The sequence below is a fragment of the Neovison vison genome, chromosome 2, assembly GCF_020171115.1.
Source record: "Neovison vison isolate M4711 chromosome 2, ASM_NN_V1, whole genome shotgun sequence".
Lineage (NCBI taxonomy): Eukaryota > Metazoa > Chordata > Mammalia > Carnivora > Mustelidae > Neogale > Neogale vison.
Genome location: NC_058092.1, coordinates 148,004,160 through 148,025,393, shown reverse-complemented (window position 1 = coordinate 148,025,393; position 21,234 = coordinate 148,004,160). Strand labels below are relative to the sequence as shown.

The window sequence follows — 21,234 nt, the reverse complement described above, 5'->3', positions numbered from 1 at the left end:
CTGCTTCTTCCCTTTTATCATCCATAACCACCACTTCCCCAATAACCCTCACACACTCCTAACCCCCGCTCCTTGTCTGCCTCCAGGAAGACCTCAACTGACACAGAGGGAGAGAGAAGACAGAAAGGCAATGACCACATGAAGGAAAGAAAGCGCCCTATCCTGGGACGACCCATCACGGGTCCTCCCATTTATGCTCGGTTTACTGACCAGCACAGTGTCTCCCCTGAAGCAGTGACACTTCGCCTACTGATTGCCATCCCACACCTTGGGTTAGAACCCTCAAACCGAGTTGAGCTAAACTGATGATCCTATACCGAGCCAGCTCTCAGCCTCAGAACTTCCAGGATCTGGTGAATTTTCAGAAGCCTGGCAACCACATCAAATGTTAGGAAGCACGAGATTTTTTTTTTTTTTTTAATCTAGAACTCCTTCCTGGTTCTTTGTTTTGTTCTCAAAGCTGTCCTTTGAAGGAGGACTTCTTTTTTTCTCCAGCTGAGGAAATTAAGGTATAGAGGAATTAAGTAATTTGTGCAAGGTTCCACACTTACGATGTGGCAGAGCAGGGGTCTGAGCCCTGACCTGAACCCCTTCTTACACTATTGTCCCTCAGAGGGGCTCTGCTACTAAAGGCATTTTAGACCCTTACCTAAATCCTTGATGCAGGGGCACCTGGGTGACTCAGTCTGTTAAGTGTCTGCCTTTGGCTTAGGTTATGATCTCGGGGTCCTGGATCGAGCCCCACATTTGGGCTCCCTGCTCAGTGGGGAGTCTTCTTCTCCCTCTCCTTCTGCCCTTACCCCTTGCTTATTCTCTCTCTGTGTCTCATAAATAAATAAAATCTTTTTTTAAAAAAGGGTCTGATGATAGTTGGAGTTGGAAAGACAGAAAGGGATGGTGAAGGGGAGGCATAGGTATATAAAAGAAAGACTGGAATAAAAATACCAAATATTGGGTGATAGGGCTATGGTTATTTTTCTCCTTTCTAGTTTTTCCAATATTCTTATAATGAGAATATATTAATTTCATGAGTTAAAATTACCCAAATAAACAGCTGTTAATGGTAGTTTCTAAACACAACTTCTTCCTAAACACACAGCTCCCCTGACTCATTCTTTTTTTTTTTTTTTTAAGATTTTATTTATTTATTTGACAGAGAGAGAGATCACAAGTAGTCAGAGAGGCAGGCAGAGAGAGTGTGGTGGAAGCTGGCTCCCCGATGAGCAGAGAGCCCGAGCCGAAAGCAGAGGCTTATTAACCCACTGAGCCACCCAGGTGCTCCCTCTCTCATTCTTTATCCTCCATCACACAGCACCCACATGCACAGGAATAACATTTCCCACATCGGTTATGCATTAAATCATTAAACTCAAGGCCTGGCGGACCTGAATTCAACACAGTTCTTGGGGGATAAAGGTCCCTGATTAATAAGCATTTGAGGACTGACACATCTTTTTCAGTTGATGCTATTATGATATTGTGTAAATCGTAGCACATTTATGGTTAAAGGTTACGGTTGTTAAAAAGTTAATTGTCATTGAGTCAATAAAAGATAACCCTGTCTCCCCGAAAGAGACTAATTAGCTTGGGAAATCTCAGTAGGAACGGATCAAAGAGGGGGCATGTTTATCTCCATATGACTTTACGTATCCAGCACAGAAAGTTCTTGAAGGGCATTCGGGATCACAGCTGCATGCACACACAGTGCCTAATAAATTCTCCTCTTGAGAGAGAGAACGACCTACCAACTCTCGCAGCCTAAACTCACCGTAACCAATCTCCTTATTTTCTTCTACTTGCATCTTTTTCCTTTATCTTTTTCTTTTGCTTTGCCTTTAACTGGCTTTGATTCACGAAGAGTCCACTCACTGCACTGCTCATGCGTCCGAAAGGGAGAGATTTTCTGTCTTCCTGGAAAAAGTGATATTTACCCATGATTCGGCCGGCCAGGCTCTCGAGACTCACAGCTGCCTCCTCTTTCCATGTCTTTGGGCAGAAGCTGCCAGGAGGCCTTTGCCCCCGTGCACATGGACCAGATAAACCAGGGGCTGAAGTCAAAATTGCCATACGTGGAATTCGGTGAAAATCACTGATTACTTAATTTGACATTGATTTTGCTTAAGATAAAAACCTCCTAAGCCTGTAGAGATCAAGGCTGAAGAGTGATTATCTTAAAATAATGGCAAAAAGGGGCAATGGAGATTTCATAGCTTCACCTCCTGCTGAGGTTGAAGAAATGAAAGGCCAAGTAAACTCGTTCTCGAAATGTATAGAGCTGGTCAGTGGCAAAGGCAGGATGTGGACTCCGGAAGCCTGGTAACCCCGGGGCATTCCTCTCGGCTCTGTGCCATGCAGCCCCTCCTGTGCGCGTGCCGCCCGCCCGCCGGCAATCGAAACTCTCCTTTAAATCCCCAATGCCGGCACTAGAAACTGTACACAAGACAAAAGCAAACTATGGTCTCAGGAGCATGAACAGGGCTTGGCAGAAGGATAATGACAGTCAAAACCAGATGGCCTCACAGCGTCCTGGGACCCAAGTACCTATGGAAATGCCTTCGGGGGGAGAGGAGCAGCGTGGGAATAAAACCAGCCATTCTGGGAGCCCCTTCTATTGCTTTGGGAAACGGGTATTTAACAGATGGTTGAAATTTCAGTTCTGCGTAGAATATTACTATTCATAATCACAGTAGCAGTGGTGATACAGTTTTTTTTAAGATTTTATTTTGAGAGAGAGAGAGAGAGAGAGAGAGAGAGCGCGTGCACATGGGGAAGGGAGAGGGGAGGGAGAAGCAGACTCCCCTACTGAGCAGGGAGCCTCACTCGGCTCCCAGGACCTTGAGATCATGACCTGAGCCGAAGGCAGACACGTAATCGACGGAGCCATCCAGGTGCACCAGGGATACTGTTAATATCCGGTTTTTAAAGTGCTTCATATACCCTGTGCTCTATGTCAATCCACTTGTCCAAATGCAGCTGAAATCTGTCTCTTTTGCTGGAAAAAGAAATATGGAAACAACAGATGGAAACAACGGAAGTACCCAAATTCCTCCCATCCAGCTGTCTGTACACTCAGCAAGGTGCCGGTTTCACCCATTCTCAGTGTGCTCTCTTCGCAAAGGAAGAAGATTCAGTGAGGGGTTCAGACCACAGTCAGACCCTCACTGAAATAATACAGATGACAAACACACCTTTCATCACTGGAAGTCCTGGCTGCTAGGCTAGTTGCATTCTCCACATGCACCATCGTATTTACAATCCGCCTCTCTTCATGCGGAACAGACATGCCCGACAGACCCACCAGCCCTGGCAGCCTCGGAGTCTTCCTTTCCCACATGAATCCACGAGGTAGGCCCTGGAATAAACATACCTTCCCAGGTTCACATGCTCGTGCAGCAACTTTCACCTGCCACCCACATGGTCTCTGGGACTTGCTTTGACCCATGAGCCTTAGCAACTACAGCACAAACATGCCTGGTCCGTCTGTGCACGCCGGGGCTGCATACCGGGGCGTTCTCTCCTCACCCACTCCCTCCTGGGAGTCAGTCTCCATGTTGTAAGAAACTCAGGCTGGACACTGAAGTTGAGAGGGGACAAGGACAGAGACCGGGGTTTCTTTACGGAGTCCACCCCGGTCGAGCTCCCAGCTGCGGGGGAACTCAATAGAACCCAGTCAACCCGCAGAATCACAAGAAGGAATAAACTGCTGTTGTTTTGGGCACCTGGGTGGCTCAGTTGGTTAAGCGACTGCCTTCAGCTCAGTTTGTGATCCCAGACCCCTAGATTGGATCGGGTCCCATGTCCGGCTCCCTGCTCAGTGGGGAGTTGGCTTCTCCCTCTGCCCCTCCCCCTCTTGCACACCCCCCCCTCTTGCACACTTGTCGTACTTGCACACTCATTCACTCAAATAAATGAAATCTTTAAAAAAAAAAAAAAAACAGCTGTTATTTTATCTCCTAAGCCAAAGGATGGGGTGGCTTGTTATACAGAAATAGATCATTAAATTAGTGCCTCCTTACTGGTGGTTTTATAGGTCCCTCTGTATCTTCTATATGAGAGCAGATATGGAAAAGGGAAATTCAGGCTTAAAATAACACCCACTGATTAATGGTTCTACCACTAACTCATGCAGAGTTCCTTACTTAGCAAGTTAGTCCTTTTGTTTCTCTAATAAATGAGGACAATAGCAACCAATCCAATACACACTCCCCATGGGAGGTATGAGGTTAGAAGAGATGCATTCAATTTTCCATTCATAACATTGGTCAGGAGAAGATTTAGGCAGGTTACAGTAATAGGTAAAATATTTTACATGCTCAATATGTGAAGGTCGCTCGTAAATTTCAGATATTATGATATTTACCAACACATTCTCTCTTATAAACCCATTCTGTTTCCTGAGTTCCTCTACCAACATCTGTGTAAGAAAATTTTGAACTGTTTTATCTAAATAATTCTTTTTTTGTCAATAGATGCAACTTCATTGTCTTTATTTCAGTTATCTCAACAAATCATTTATCTTTAATGTTATTTTTAAGGATTATATAATTATTTCATTTCCCATTACAAAGTAGTATTTTTTTCATTTTTTTTATTTTCATTGTAACAGTATTCATTGTTTTTGCAGCACACCCAGTGCTCCATGCAATCCGTGCCCTCTCTAATACCCACCACCTGGTTCCCCCAATAATAATTGATTCCCTTCCACTTTTTCCCTTTTGATACAGAAAGCCCTGACTTTCAACAACAGGCAATCGGTTTTGAGGATAAAGGTGAGGTGGTTTCAATTAGGGGCCTGGTGACACGGGACACAGGAGAGTGTCTAACTCTCGGTGAGCCCTCAGCAATACGATCTTAACGATTATTGAAGGTTGTTACAAAGGCAATTATTACTTACCCAATGGCCCCAACCTCACTTTCATCCCTAAGATCCTGAATAAAATGACAAAGGAAGTAAATTTTGTAGATCAAATATACGGGTTGGAAATCCCCTTATCTGTCTGGTTGAGAGCAGGAAGAGGCAACCAGAGCCTGTGTCCAGCCCTTCCAGCTCTGTGATCTGTCCAGAGATGTCATTACAGAATGACAAGTAGGAAGCTGAGGGAGAAACAAGAAGATCAAAGTGGAGGGGGACATCTGGGGGTTCGGTAACTTGGTGTCGGTGTGATTTCTCTGCATGTTTACCAAGAAAACACTTGCTAAATAAGTAAGGCAAGCCAAACTTGTTCCATTGTTCCTGCTGGGGGTGATGATGTTTTAGGTATCAGAGTTCTAAGTTCCTAACAAACACCTCTTTAGACAGTGGAACAGACTCAAAGTGGAACTGAGCCTCCACCGGCTGGGTGTTCTAAATCCATGACAGGCAGGAGTAGTCAGGCTTCCTGATGTCCACGGTAAAACATCAGTTTTGATATTTACTCCTGAAGCACACGACTTTCTCTTCCACCAGCCACGTACAATACGGCACTTGTCTTAAGCCCTAACCGACGATTACCCAGCATCTGTCAAGGTATGACTGAGGCCCATGCCACTCCAGAAAGCTTCTGTGCTAAGGGCTATTCTCAAATGTCTAAGTCCCTTTTGTGCTTTCAGTTTAAACCCTCCAAAGCAGTGTGCTTGGACTATCAGAACCCACACCCTTTTGCAAATGCTTTCCACAGTCACAGCCACCGGACCCAAGTGAACATTACCCTTCCCACTGTTGGAGGGAGAGGAAATGCTAGAAACAGCTCTGCGAAAATGGAGCCTGTTTCTGCAAAACTAGGCAAATACGGAAAATAGTCCCATTGCCATTTTTACTACATTTTCTCCCCAGTTCAGGCCAAATCCTAATCAGAAACCACTCTGTTAAGGTAATGGGAGAGAACGCGGTCTTGGGAAGAGAGATTGAGGCCCTTGGGTATGATCACTGCGTTCCCTCCCTTTGGGGACCTCCCCGAGATGCAAAATCATAACAAAGCTGCTTGTGGTGCAGAAACTAGAGAGACAGGAGATTTGCATGTTTAATGATATCAAGGTAAGAAAAGATTTCCACCATGTCACATGACGGGTGTTTTAGCCAATGGGACCAGAAATAGTTGGTAACTCTACCCTCACGAGGGATGACCTAAGACTTCAGCAGCCAGCTACGTCCCGGGGGCCCTGCCAACGCTGCACACATCTGACTATGACGGCCACTGACTGCTGTGTTCTGAACACTCCTGAAGAAAAAGAATACAGAGGCGCCAGTGATCTGGGGAGCACTGAGCTAACCTCCAGGCCGTGAGTATGGTCAGGAGAATGGCCCCCAAGGATGCCCATTCACATCCTATACTTTAGATCCTGGGATGGCGTGGGTTATGCGGCAAAGCAGAACTGAGGCTGCAAATGGAATTAAAATTGTTAACCCGTGGACCTTGACAGGGAGAAATTACCCTGACTCTCCAAGTCATATAATATATATAACCCATATAATAAGGGTCCCAAAGTGGGGGGTGGGAGGGAAGAAGAGGTGGCAGAGTCAGTGTCAGTGGGATGCCCTCGAAGAAAGACTTGACCAGCCATGGCGGGCTTTGAAAGTGGGGGAGGCTCTGAGCCAAGGGAATCAAGAAGATGGCTCCCTGAGAGTCTCCAGGAAGGAACGCAGGCCTGTCATCACATTGACTGCAGCCCAGCCAGACCCATTCCAGATTTCTCACTTCTACAACTGTAAGGTAAGAAATCCATATCGTGTTAAGCCACTGAGTTTGTGGGATTCGCTGCAGTCGCGAATGGAAACTCACAGAAGGAATCACATTTGGAAGTATCTGTGGGACCTTCGGGAGGCGAATGAATGGAAAAGGGATATTCTGCTCTGGAACGCGGCCTCCCCTTAGATGACAGACATCAGGTTGGAGATCAACATCGGGTTCTCGATCACATGCCTCTTCCACGTGCGGACTGGGTCTCCTCGGGCCTCAGTTGTACTGGCAGGACTGCAGGGGGGAAACTGGTTGGCTGAGCTGGCCTGATCAACAAGGATTCTAAAAATGGCTCTAGATTCACAGAGCTGCTCAGGCTCGTCTGAAGCAAAAACTTCTTGCATGAAAAGAGTCAAGGGCCAGACGCCCTGGATGCATGATCCCTTTCACACAAATCTTACTTCGTTGTCTCAGTCCAACTCAGCACACCACCTTCAGAGGCTCAATTCCACCTTCCCCTTCGGAGGGGGTTGGCCCAGGGCCCTCCCCGCCCATGGCCAGCCTCCAACAGTCCCTGCAGCATCTCCATTCCAGAGTCAGCCTGTGCAACTGCTGGAGTAATTCTTGTTTTGCTCTTATTACATAAAAATGAGTGGAAATGAAAAATAAAGGTGCTATCATCCATATAAAGCATAAGGCTGACAAAAATTAGTAGGGCTGAAGACAAGAGCCATTGGGGGCCAGTCATGTAAATCACCTAGGCAGCCTACTGTGAGAGAGGTGAACAGAACTGGGCAACAAGACCTATCAGAGCAGACACTGACTGAGCAGCTCACATGTGCAGCCCCATCAGACCACTGAGGCAGGAGCCGGGCCTATTCCCTTTATAGATTCTCAAGTTTAGACACAGAAATCTAAGTTGTTTAAGGAATCACAACCAGTAAGTGGCAGAGCTAAGATTCAAGTTCAAAGAGTCTGACTCTGGAGCTCAGCCCTCTCCTCCCGTGCCCTTCCACCATACCATCCCCTCCCTGATGTCAGGGGCCTCTCTAACCTCATCCTTTCCCTGACCTCCTCCCCTCCTCTAGGTCATCTCCTGCTCCTCTCCCTGCACTACTTTAGTCTTGTCCACACTGGCCTCCAGGACATAACAGACACTTGCTCTGCCTCAAGGTCTTTGCGCTTGCTGTTTCCCCTTCAGAACACTTTCCTCTCAGATATTAGTCATTCTCTCACCCCCCTCAGGTCTTGGAAATGTCTCCATGAAGCATTCCCTGACCCCTTCTAAAGGGACTGGGGCTCTGTCCATGTATCCTGGGAAGGCAAGCAGGGTGTGGTTGAAGAGAAACTTCCGGGTCCTCTGAGCTGGGATTAGGCTGCCAGTGGAGGCCAGGGATGATGAGCTGGGTATCAGCAGCAGTAATTTTAACTGCTCTCTGCACAGCAAAGTGGTTGAATGTTTGGTGGATACGAGAGGCAAGGCCTGGCCACAGAGGCACCATGGGGAATGAGGGCGACAGGCCCATCCTTTCCTAGATGACCAGGAGCCCTTCACCCTTGAGGCTTAAGGGCAGAAGCAGGATGACATCTGGCCTCCCAGAATGGTCCTGCAATCAGCGCCACATTCCCTGGGATAAGGGCCACGTCCTGGTGGTGTGATGAGAAGGGTGACCGCAAGTTCACATATACCACACGGGCACTCCCTAGCCCTCAGGGACGGGGACGTCTGAGCCTTGCTGGCCTTGCTGATAAAGCTGGCGAGGCTCATGGCCTAATCCCTTCCATCGCCTTTAGAGATCTCGGACACTGACTCCACATGTGCCCATGGATTCTCATTCAGGATTCAAGTAGCCTGGAAAGAAAAGCAGTACTTTCACACATAAGGAAACTGAGGCTCAGATCTAGTGACCTACCCATCATCACACTCTAAGTGCTTCTCTGGGCCCCAGTGTTTGGCTCCAAGAACAGAATTCCTGCCAGGGACACACGTGGGCCACCAGCACATGATCTACTACAGACCCAGAGTCGGAGAGGGCTTATGTCAGACTGTGACCCCCGAATTCTCAAAACCCCATATTCAGGAAGCGTTTAATGTTGGTCAGGGATGTTTCCCCAAACACCTCTGGGGGCCGCCATGACGCTTCCCAACCAGGCTGCTTTTGATGCGGCTAAGCTTTTATTCACTCCCACTGATGTTCCTTGGTAGAAAAAGCAAGTGCAGTTATATCCATAGGTCAGAATTTATTTCATACCACCTCACTTATAGCATTTTCAAGGTCAACATTCTACTCAACATCATTTACACTTGAAAACAGAGACGCACAACTTGGTAAGGCACCAGGTTACGACAGCCTGGGAAGAAGACCTTGCCTCCGTTTTGGCTCATGTCATACCTGGATGGCTTCTGTCAAGCACAGAGAACAATATTGCAAAAGGCTCACTGCCACATACATGGTAAAAAGTGATAAAACAGGTTGGGAGTCTATTGGTTTTTTCAATTATGACTGGCCTACACTGTAGGAGGTGAGCTAGAGTGGTGTTTCCTAAAGCACCACTCATAAAATTGTCTGCAAAACCAAGCTGCAAGTTTAACAGTGTTTGCACCTTGAAGTGAATCAACTTCATGTTTAACTCAAGCACATACTTTTAAGAACTTTTCTGCCCAATCACACAAAGAAAGATAAATGGAGGAAAGCCTCAAGTACAACCAATCATACCTTTACTAGTCTAGAAAATGCAGCAACATGCTAAAAATGGCTGTGTTTAAAGGTCAACCCTCTAGATTTTTTGCGCTAATGGTATGGGGTTCTATCGAGTTGGGTTAAAAATAAACCACTTAAGTAAAGCTTAACATAGGCATGTTCCCTGCCAGTTTTCCCCCAGTGGCCCACCCCACAGGGGGACCAAGAGCAGCCCCAAACGCTGTCACGTGCATGAAATGTCTTTCAAGTCTTGTGTTCTATCTTAAAAATTAATTTGCATGGTACTCCATGACCTTTGCTTAAATACAAAAGTACTATTTAAAATTACTCACCCAGTAGCTCTCCCGCCACTCCTACAGCTGCACCCAGAGCAGGCAGAGCCCAGCCTGGGAAGCAGGTGAGCCGGGCAGCCCAGCTTAGCGTCTGTTTGGAGCATTTTGGCACATGACGTCATCTTACTCACTCAGGCTAGAACTAGATGCTTCGGGAAACTAGGACAGCTAGCTGAAGAAAAATAAATAGTGACCAATACAAGTATTTTTGTTTTCAACAGAGAAACCAGTTAATTTTATTTACTAACAGAAATCAAAGAAGCCCCGAACTCAATCTTTTACTTCTTCTATAGGAAAACACAAATTCGCTTTTTTTAACATAAAAAAAGACAACACAAGACCGACAGAAAGGTAAGACTTCTTCATCCACCGGCTCTACGGAAGTTTCCCTAGTTGCCGAGTTGATTTTGGTAACTCTGCTTGACCCACCACAACCAGACGTTGTTAAGTCACAGGTTAGGCTACCTTTTGGCATCTCAGAATCACAGCTGTCATGAAGTAAAGAAAAACCTACTCTGCTGATAGGGGACTTTTTTTCTCTGAAAGATGAAGCCCTAGAAACTGTCACCTTGAAGAACACAAATGTTTCACAAGTACATGGTTTCCCGGCTGTCCCCCAGCAAGGATGCAGCCAAGAAGGGGAGCTGTGGTCCCCTGCCCCCCGGGGGGCCCTCTGACTCCTAGCCCTGGTCTCTGCCAGGTCCCTCAAAGGCATCTGTGGCTTTAACTGGTGGTTTTAACAGGTTTCAAGAGACATTCAGGTTTAAAACAGGTTTTAAGAGATGTTCGTGTTTTAAGATGGTCTCAAAACTGTGTCAAGGTATACTTAAAATCATATCTGAGAGGGATACAATCAGAAAGAGATCTGTTCAAAAAAGTAAGAAAAAGAGGAAGCTGAGCTTCCCTCACATCTGTTTTTGTGCTGGGTTTTTTTCATTAACTGTTTAAAAGTCTGAATCAGCAGCAAATACAGCCTTATGCGTGTGTGTGTGTATGTGTGTGTGTGTACATTTCAGCCGACTTAAGGGGGAAAAAGTATACCTTGTCTCCTACAAATGCTTGCTGCAGGCCTTTCAAGCATGTCCACGTCCCTGTAGGTGGGCTAAGTTAAACAGTATGGAAGTTTTAAGACAATTCCGATAGGTGTTCCCTAGTGTTCTAACCACCAGGGATTCAGGCAGTTTGGTGCACGCACATGAACAAGCAAATATCACATTCTGACCTCAACACAAGTCACTCCCCACAGGAAACATAAGAGCTTCTAATACTTGCTTTACTCCACAAGGCATGTTGGCTATGTTTGTACGATGTCAACACGACTGGTCTAAGAATGAAAAATCCCAACGAACAACTTTTTCTTTCCGGTGTACCCAGTGCCAGAGTCCAGTAGCACATTCTCTGCAGGTTGATATTCAATTGGAAGCAATTAGGTATTCGCCTATGACAAAAGTGACTGGTTTTGGAGGTCTTGGAGGCAGAGGTCTCTCTTTTTTTTTCCCCCTCAGATTTTAGTTCCTTAAAAAAGTTTTTAAAAGTGTATGGAGTCTCAGAGCTAAGAGTGATTCTCACCATAGTTGGCCAGGGGCCGTAACGCACTCGCAGGAAGGAGCCCTTGGTCAAGGGACAAGGGTTAACCACACCATTTTCTTCTTGTGTTCTTAGGTCCATTATAACACAGCAAAAAAAGGAATTCATTCTTGACACCCAGATTTGAGGCATCTTTTTCAAATTAGATATAAATTAATGCAGAGGTCTAGAGCTCTATGTTTCCAGAGTTACGAAAAATGCTCCACTAACTTCAAAAACATCTTGCGTAATTAATGATTAGCTCGTCCCTAAGCTCAAACACACAAGAATATCAAAGGCAAGAGAGAAGACATAAATTGAGACTCCAGCTATGATACACACGCATGCACACACACACACACACGCATACACACACACATACGTGCGTGCGCACATTGTCTCTACGGCTCCTACACGATGACAGGGGTCCTTCAGCTAATATAGCTTCTACCGCGGACGCCGTCTAAGTCCACCTGTCAGGCGCCCGGCCAGCATCATACGAAACAGCAGTACTTTTTCCACCAGGACTTGGAGAGGTTTTTCATTTTGTCTGGAGTCCTGCTTTTGGACTTCTTTGGCTGCTGCTGAGTGTCCGAGTACTGGATGCCTGCGACGATGGCAGCGTCAAAGACCTCCTTGAGGTTTTTCTGAGTCAAGGCTGAACACTCGATGTAAGAGGCAGCTTTGATTTCCTCGGCACACAGCTTGGCCGCCTCTTCGGGCACTGGTTTCTCTTTGCATTTGTCCAGCTCGATGAGGACCTTGACGTCTTCTCGGAGATCCGACTGAGTCCCCACAAGGATGATGGGGGCTTTGGGACAGTGGCATCGAATCTCTGGCACCCACTTCTCGCTGACGTTCTGGAAGGAGGAGGGGCTCACCACACTGAAGCACAGAAGAAAGATGTCCGTGTTGGTGTAGCAAAGAGGCCTGAGTTTGTCGAATTCATCCTGCAACCAATCAGAGCAGCCGAGAGTTACCTCTTCAATCGAGTCTCATCGGCAAAGAGACCACTTTACTGTTTTTTCTTGAAAGGGTCTGGCAGGGCCGGTTATGGAGGGACAGGCCAGGGCCTCAGAAAGCGATGCTGCTGCTTACCTGTGCAGGGCTCCTGCACTGCCAGGCCCCCAAACCTGCCCCAGGCGTTCAACATTTGCACCAGTGCCCAGGGCCCTCTGGCAACTTACCACAGAAAAAGCACTGATAGTAGGTGAATTATGAAAATCAAATTTCCTTTCTCCAGGCTTCAGCTTAGAGTAACCCAGCTTTACTCTTCCAAATCTGGTATCTAGCTACTCTTCTAAAATCGAGGCAGCAGCCACAAGGATCCCCAAGTCTCAGTCTGACCCCAGAGATCCCCAGACTAACCCAGCTCTCTCTTGAAGAATCCAGCCCTGCCTGTCCTCACGGCAGCCTTGTCCCATCTGCACCACACACACTCAGGGCAGGCACAGGCCACTGAATGATGTCAATCAGACACAAGGACAGACCCAGAATTGGAGCTAACAACCTCTGATGGGCTTCTCCTTGGCAGTGCAGAGAGCCTATGCCTCTCAAAGTCACCTAAGACAATGTGACTTGCAATGTCACATTGGCTGACACATTCTCATTCTTGCTCGATATACCTCTTTATTTTTGCTTGATCTCTTGTTCTCCCTCCTTTCTTCTTTTGCGAACTTCCTTTCCCTTCTTTTTTCCCCCGCAAATAGCAGGGGCCTCCATGCAGCGTGCTTTGGGCTGATAAGGGACCCAAGAACGGGCATACCCACCCTACTCTGGGTATCGAGAACTGGATGGAATAATGACAGTTCATCCTAACAACGAAGCATCATTTTGCTAAATACCTGCCAAGGTCATCCACTCAACAGAGATGCATGCTGGCCTCTGGGCACTGTGCAGGCCCTGGGGATTTGGCCACGGACAGACAAACCTGTCCTCAGTCCCTGTAGGAATGTGTGTCTCCAAATCAGCGTTTCTTCATAGTCGCCTGCCATGACCCAATCATTGAACTGAAAGTTTTCACTCAACTCTCTCATGGGAAAATATTTACATCATCTCATCCCTATTTAAAATTTCTATCAGGGACTAGGGGGGACTGGTTGGCTCAGTCGGAAGACATACTATGCTTGATCTCAAGGTTGTGAGTTCAAGCCCCACATCAGGTACAAATATTACTTTTAAAAAGTTAAAAAATAAAATTTTTAGGGGCACCTGGGTGGCTCAATGGGTTAAAGACTCTGCCTTTGGCTCAGGTCATGATCCCAGGGTCCTGGGATCCAGCCCCACATCGGGCTCTCTGCTCAGTGGGGAGCCTGCTTCCCCCTCTCTCTCTGCCTGCCTCTCTGCCTACTTTGATCTCTGTCTGTCAAATAAATAAATAAAATCTTTAAAATTAAATAAATAAAATAAAACTTTTAAAAAATAAAAAATGAATAAAGTAAAATATAATTTCTACCTGTGGGTGCCAGCCTCACACAGGTGTCCTATGACAGATATCTTCCTAGTGGCATGAAAAAGTGGAATGTCATCCAGGTCTCAGAACACCGTTGGCATACTCTGATCGTTTACCAACTCCTAGTTATGTGCAGAGGATTCTGCATCTGTTGCTGTTCTGCAGGTATAAAGGAAACCTGGATCTGTTTTACTTGAAGACACTTTCTTCCTTGGAGGCTCCATTTTTCCGCTATACGGTAACAACGGACTAACAGCACTAAAGTCAACCAGCTCAAAGGCTCAGGTGTTTTGTCTATGCCACTTGTCAGACTTTGATGCACAATGGTTAAAAAGAACAACTTGGCTTTCTTAGTGCCAACTTTGTGCTGAAAGAATCAACACAGAAACTCCACCAGGTCAATGATGGCCCAGCAAAGAAGATCTTGTTATAAAACATTGCCTCTGTTCTCCGAGGCCTCAGAGAAGCACAAAACCGAGCCCTGCGGAAGGTCAACTCCCTCAGGCAGCAGCAGCTCACTGTTGGAAGCCAGTCACCCTTGGCTGTGCCCAGCGAGCTAGGGTTACATTACCAATAAAAAGAAAGGCAAGCTCAGGGGCTGGGCCTTGTGACAGGGCTTTGGAAATCAGGCTCCCCGGACCTCTTAAGATTCTGGCTAAAGGGTTCAGGGAGCCCAGGAGAAATCAAGCCGTCCTCCTCACTGCCTGACCAGAAACCTTAGCTATTTGCTGAAATCAACAAAGCAAGCACATGCATGACAAGGCCCACTGGAATGTCCCCTCCAGGAGAGGTGTTCTGTGGCCCAGGATTAGCAGGCACCTGCCAGGTCTGTGGGGATGACATACGGAATTCAGTCAGGGACAGGGCGTGGCAGACAGGCCACTGGATGGTAGTGTTGGTCAAGCTCCAATATGAGTTTTTGGTTTTTTTAGCACGGATTTTTCCAAGTGCCTCATGGGTCAAAAGGTGGAAGAATTTTCAGCTTCTCCTGGCAATGCCATAGTGACCTTCTCCTATTTCAGTGATGGTCCCCTTCTCTTATGCCAAAGGTATGTTCTCCAAGTCCTCAGTCTCTGATCTATTTTCACTGGAGTAAGGCTGGGAGTCCAGTGTTAAAAACTCCTTTTAAAATTTTCTGGGCTCACCTACCTCCCTAACAAGAAAACCTAAAGGCACAAAAAGCAATTTCTAGAGTGTGTATGTGTGTGTGTGGAAGCTCAGAGCAATTTCTAGTTTATACACACACACATATATATGAAGTTCAGAGCAAGAATATGGCTCTACTGGCTATATTTAAATATATATGTATATATAAATATATATATAAGTACTTATATATATTTATATAAATATAAAAATAAAATAAATATAAATATATATGTATATATAATAAAAATATAATAAATATAAATATAAATAAATATAATATATAAATATATATAAGTATAAATATTTACATATAAATATTTAAATATAGGCAGTAGAGCCATATTCTTGCTCTGATCTTCCACCTGAAATCTGCAATTGGGCCCCAGTGAGGACCACCTGTGCTCATGCTCCCCTGAAGCTGGAAACAAGTCACACAAGTCACTTTAAGCCCACAAGGCTATCCAGAGGACTGCCCGGAGGAGGAGGGTGTTTCACTGAGTGAGTCAACGTTAGGGAAATATAGCAGGTGTCCAATCAAGTCCCTTGAAAGGCTGTTTATCAGATCTGGGCTAAGGAATACGGAAGGTAGGAAAGAACTACTACTCTGACTGGCTTTGCTATTAGTCAAAATAAGTCCTAATGGATACTTGGGGAGTAGAGGAAAAAAACGATCTTATCTTACCAGCTGTATACTTTTCATAGTTCTTGAAATTGGTTTATTCATTCATTACATAGTAAGGTATACTTTACTAATACGGCAGTTTAAAAATACAGTAAAACTCTATGAAAACATCACCAGGAGGCCAGAAGAATAATTTCCAAATAAACTAAAACTTAACAACTTGCACCAAAGTCCTTTTATTTCCCTATTATAAACTTTTTTCATGGAAGTATCTCCAAAATTCTTCCTGTGCTTCCCAACTTTTAAACAAACCATCTTAAGGAAAAAATCAAACTCTGCCTCAATAATTCAGGATCATTTCCACAAAGTTTTTCTGGTGATAGTCCTATGCCCTTTCAAAATGGCCCAGTGGTTTTTTTCCCAGACCCACCTGTCCTGCACCCCAAGTCCACACTGCCTTCCTCCTTATGGCACTTCCCTGCTTTCTTTCACAAGTTTTACCAACTGGCTTATGTTCCCTACAAACTTTAAGTCTCCTGAGGGGCAGGCCACAGCATAAGGTGGCATTCCTCAGGACCCAGCACTCCATTACATGTCTGCATTATAAACCATGATTAAGCCCTGCTCTGTGCCAGGCACCATGCAGGCCCTAGGCCTCGAAGCCCAAATCAGGAAGCCATGTCTGTGACAGGAGTCAACCACTAACAGGGGAACCCCCATTCATGGGCAGGGTATGCACTGATCTGCCTGCTTCTCCTCTCAAGGGTCCCCAGGAACCGTGCCTCCTGGGCTTCCTGTCCACGGTCTTATTCTTGGGCTGCTCAGCTGCCCCTTCTTGCATTAGCAGGAACACCTACATTTATCGACACGCGACTCTTGACCTCATTTCCAAGATCAGAAAGTCGGACATGTAGTAGGAAAAAGATTCTTACTTTATACAAAGCAGTTAAGTTTTCATAACAAATACCAGAAGGGTATTCGGAAAGATTCCATATTAGAAGAGCGGTGTTCTTTTTAAGTTTTCCCTCCCACAGGCAGGAAGATACACAGTGTGTTTGCTTTTCTCTGCTGTCGCTGAAGGGGCAAGTGGAGATGCTCCGGGACAGAGGGGACAGGACACGCAAGGCCACCACTCACCGCCAAACCAGCACTGAGATGGGCACCAAAGCTGCCCAGTCTTGTGGCACCTTGAGTTCTGAGAAATAAACCTGTGAATTTGCTATCCCAGGGTAGGCAAGCCATCTGGATGAGACGCTTGGGAATCCTGGAAAGCCAGCTTCTTACACATAGACGGCCATGTGACAATGCCTCAGAAAATGAGGTGGCTTCACGCGCCTACAGAGGGCCCCTCCACATTTGCTCTAACTCTAGTGCGGACAGGAAAGACTCCATGCTGACCAACTGACAAACTCAAGACACAGCACCCTGGGTTTTCCCAGAGAACAAGGAAACCTCAGCGACCAGCACCATGCCAGGGGAAGATTGGCCGATGAGAAGTCCTTGGAGCTCGTCAGGGCACACCCCAGGACCCATCCCTCCCTGGGTGGGTCATCCAAGCGCCTGACCCTTGAGACAAGATTTGGAGAGACTATGTCCAGGCTCATTCACTCCCCCAGCTCAGGGATCTTCGACACTCCTTCTCTGCTTCAGAGGAAGGGGGTGGCCCTAGTGATTCCAACCACAGCTTAGGGAGGGAAATAGTCACCCAGTGACATCAATCCATTTCTCTTGCAGGTTGACGGGGTGGGGGGCAGGTGCCTGGATGGTGCAGTTGGCTGAGTGTCTGGCTCCTGATTTCAGCTCAGGGTCATGATCTCAGGGTTCTGGGATTGACCCCCATGTCCAGCTCCACGCTCACTGTGTGGTCTGCTTAAGATTCTCTCTCCCTCTCCCTCTGCCCCCCCCACCATGCTCTTTCTCTCTCTCTCTCTCTCTCTCTCTAAAATAAATAAATAGAATCTTTTGAAAAAAAAAAAACTCCATCTTTTTCTTGAGTAAATTTAATAGTTTTCTTGTTGACCTCTAATAAAATGATCCTATCACCAGCTTACTTTGAGAAATGAACACAAAACATCATTGATACTCTTTAATAAAAACAAGGCAGTAATTAAGATCAGAAACTCCTTTAAGAACTCCTGATCTTGACCTTGTTGTCCCCCAGTCCTGACCATGAAAAGCTGAGCCAAAAGCTGCTTTAGGATCTCAGAGCTCTCTCCCCCTGCCCACCACCCTCTGAGAAGGGCAGGGCTGGGACCACTTCATGAGGCTTTAGAACAACCCAGTTATGGATGGAGGTTATTCTGAGGCCTCTCAAAGGCCACTTCCCTTCCCAGCACTGAGCCATGATGAGCCACTAACCTGTCCAGCCGTGTCGCAGAGCTGGAGTCTCACAGGCCGCCCATCCACAGACACCACAGCTGAAAAACAAGACAAAAATAAGGATCAGGGGGTGTCTTTTAACCCCTTTCAGGAAAATAATGGTTTCAGTTGCAACTACCCTTCAGCTATTCTGGGTCCCCTCATGAATTAAAGACTTGCCTAAAACAAGGAGACCCCCATGGAGGCATTTTGTTTACAAACCCTCCAGGACTAGCAATTCACTGCCTGGCTAGGGTTGAAGTTGCAATCCCTGAGCCGTTTGAGGGCGCACCCCAGAAAGGCCTGCCCTTTTTGCCCAGCCCCAGAAGATTTATTTTCCTATCACACTTGTTTCAAAAAGCCTAAAAACAACACTGGGGGGTGTAAATAGGAACCAATCTTGCCATTTTAACTCAGTGGAAAACCTCACAAATAATTCTGTTTTCCCTTGGGAAACGTTCCAAGACTTCACGGTTTATCATAAAATTGTAGCTTGTTTTGAGAACATGAGCAAACACAGGCTGCCTGCATTGTCCTGTTTATAGAAGAGGGCACTGCTTATCTCACGGTGTCAGCTCAAAGGGAGGATTAACACAGAAAAGAAAAGAAAGCCTGCCCACCTTTCCACTGGGATGGGGTAAGGGGCAGAGGCCTGCATCTGGGCACAGCCTGGAGGTTTCTAGTTGAATTAATCACGCAGGTGGGTCTCAGCACAACTTTCTAAGTGGCTTTTAATATTTACACTAGTCAGCTGGGAGGGGGAAAAAACAAAACTGCGTGGAAACCCATTAGTGTAGCAGTTTCATGGAGGGTACCTTAGACACAGTGGAAGAAAGCAAGCCCTTGCCATGGGACTTTCAAGGTCAAGAAGCCTTTTTTTTTTTTTTTTGGTTCTTTAAAAGCAAGAGAGTGTGCTTCGCGTTAGCTTCTGTGGGTTTTAACTTTAGGAAATTTCAAAAAGACCTGAAAAATCCTTTATCTTTGTTTCCACCAACCAAAAAACAACAGCACACCATACATAAGAGCTGTAAACAGCTCACAGAGACTCGGAAAAGACACTAAAAATCAGAAACGGAGACAATGGGGGACATGGAAGTGGGAGCACGGGAGGGGGACCCAGAAGAAATCGCGTGTACTCTCCAGCTGGAATCCAAACCTGAGCCCTGGGTGCTGTTCTCACTAAATCAACTATTTCCTGCTCTCTCTGTGGCTCTTCAAAGCGGAGACGCCCCCTGTGAGGGAAGCCACGGAAAGGAAAAGCACTGGCTCTCGGGGCCCCAGGTAATGGCACCTGCGGGGCACCTTCCCACTGAAACTCGGCAGTGGCGCCAGCAACCACGACCTGACGGAACTTTCCTACGCAGCCCACTGACCGGGCCACCTGAACTCCACCTGACAGTTACTAATTGCCGTCTCGTTTCTTTCCGCACAGGCTCTGGTCTCCCGTCCCCCGCCCCCTCCGCAGGGCTCCGGTCCCGGGATTCCCGTTGCCCCCCGCTCTCTCGGGTGGCCCCGCGCGCGCCCCGTCCCCGAGGCTCGGGAAAGGTCCTGCGCTCCGCGCCGGGTCCGCGTCCCACAGCCGGAACCCGGCCTAACCCGCAGCCTCCTCGGGGACCCGCGACCCCCGCGCCGCGCTCCCTCCCCGCGGCGCCCCGGCCCTCGGCACCGCGCCGGCCGGCTCTGCGGCCACGCGTCCCCGCGCCCGGAGCGCCACCCGGCCCGGCTCACCCGAGAAGTTGTCGAAGGCGGTGGGGATGTACTCGGTGGGGTAGCCGTTGGTGGTGTAGCTCACCACCAGGCTGGTCTTGCCCACAGCGCCGTCGCCGACAAGCACGCACTTGACGCCGCGCCCCTCGGCACCGCCCGCGCGCCCCCGGCCTCCCGGCGCCCCGGGCCCGCGCCCCCCGCGCGCCCCGCGCTCCCGGCGCGGCGGAACGGGCGGCGCCTCGCAGCGGCCGGGGAATGCGGGGTCCCCCTGCTGCGGGGGCATCGGGGCGCGCGCTCGGGCGTGCAGGCGTGGGCGAGCAGGGCCCGACCCCACCGCCCCTCCGTCCCGGAGCCCTCCGGGAGGGAAGAGCTGTCACCGGGCGCTGTGGCCGCGGGCCGGGCCCCCGAGAGCCGCGCTTCCAGGCCGCACGCTCCCAGACAAAGGCGGTCGGGGAGGGTCGCGGCTCCGGGTTCGGGCGGCGCCACCTGGCTCTGCTCCGCGCGGTCAGAGGACTGCTGGCCGAGCGCCGTGGAGCTCGAGCGCTCGGTCTCCTCCCGGCTTCCCGGCGACACGACGCGTGGGGGGCGGGCGGGGAGGGGAAAGAGGCGGGGCCGGCCCGTCCGCTCCGTCCCCGCGTCGAGGCCACAGCGCCCCCAGCCTGCGCGCCCGGCCCCTGCACCCCCGGGCGGGAGGCGGTCCTACACCGGGCTAGAGGGGAGCGCGGACGGCGGCTGCGGGGCGGTCGCAAGGGCAGCGGACGCCAACTCCGGGGAAGGACCCCGAACAACCTTTCTGGGGCGCGGCGCCTGGAGGAGCGGGGTGGCAGAGGGCGGCATCCCCACCCCCACCCCCGGCGTAGAGACCGACCCCACCGCCAGTTCCGCCTTGTTTCGCCCACGGCGGGCAGGGAAGCCTGAGCTTCCTCCTGCTCCCCTTGCTCCCTGCCTCCTCTTCTCGGTCGCAGCCTGTGCTCTGGGGCCCCTTGCTGACCACAGTGCTCCACCCAAGGGGAAACGAAGTGTCTTGGGGACGTGTCTGCAGGAGACTGAATTAAAAGGCAACTTTTAAAGTCCGCCTACAGCCCGTCCTGTGATTTTTCTGCTAAAATAATTTATCTGCTATCATCTGGGAGCACAATGATGTCAGGTCCAGTGTTAATGCTCATTTGGTTTGGGGCGCCTGGGTGGCTCAGTGGGTTAAAGCCTCTGCCTTCGGCTCAGGTCATGATCCCGGGGTCCTGGGATTGAGCCCCGCATCGGGCTGTCTGCTCCGCGGAGAGCCTGCTTCTGCCTCTCTGCCTACTTGTGATCTGTCTGTCAAATAAATAAATAAAATCTTTTTAAAAAAAATGCTCGTTTGGTTTGCCCTGAGCCAGCAAATTAATTTATAGAACAAATTTCTTCTTTTCCTTAAATAAATTTGGTAATATTAATATTAATGGAGCGGGGGCGGGGATTCCATTTACTTCTGACTTCTTCCTCTCTGCCTTCCTCCTACATTTAGCAAACAGTCCCTTCAGAAGACAGTGAAGCCTCTCTAGGTCTAGTTGGTCTCTTCGGGGTTCACAGTGTGATTTGAGAAGCAGCACATACTACTAACTTGAATACTAATGCTACAACAACAGTAGCAGTAACAGCAATAGCCAATACATCTTGAGCCTTTATGGGCCAGACACTTTGCTGTAAGCAC

General features: G+C 48.2%; 1 protein-coding gene across 1 annotated transcript; it reads right to left on the bottom strand.

Annotated features, from left to right (window-relative positions):
- Positions 1 to 9,895: 9,895 nt before the first annotated feature.
- RHOU (ras homolog family member U) lies at positions 9,896 to 20,079 on the bottom strand. The gene is made up of 3 exons (XM_044239281.1): positions 19,566 to 20,079; positions 17,838 to 17,896; positions 9,896 to 12,206 (listed from the first exon to the last, which is right to left on the bottom strand). The coding sequence occupies exons 1-3, from the start codon at positions 19,825 to 19,827 to the stop codon at positions 11,751 to 11,753; spliced, it is 777 nt and encodes a 258-aa protein (XP_044095216.1). The 5' UTR covers positions 19,828 to 20,079; the 3' UTR covers positions 9,896 to 11,750.
- Between the last annotated feature and the right edge of the window lie 1,155 nt (positions 20,080 to 21,234).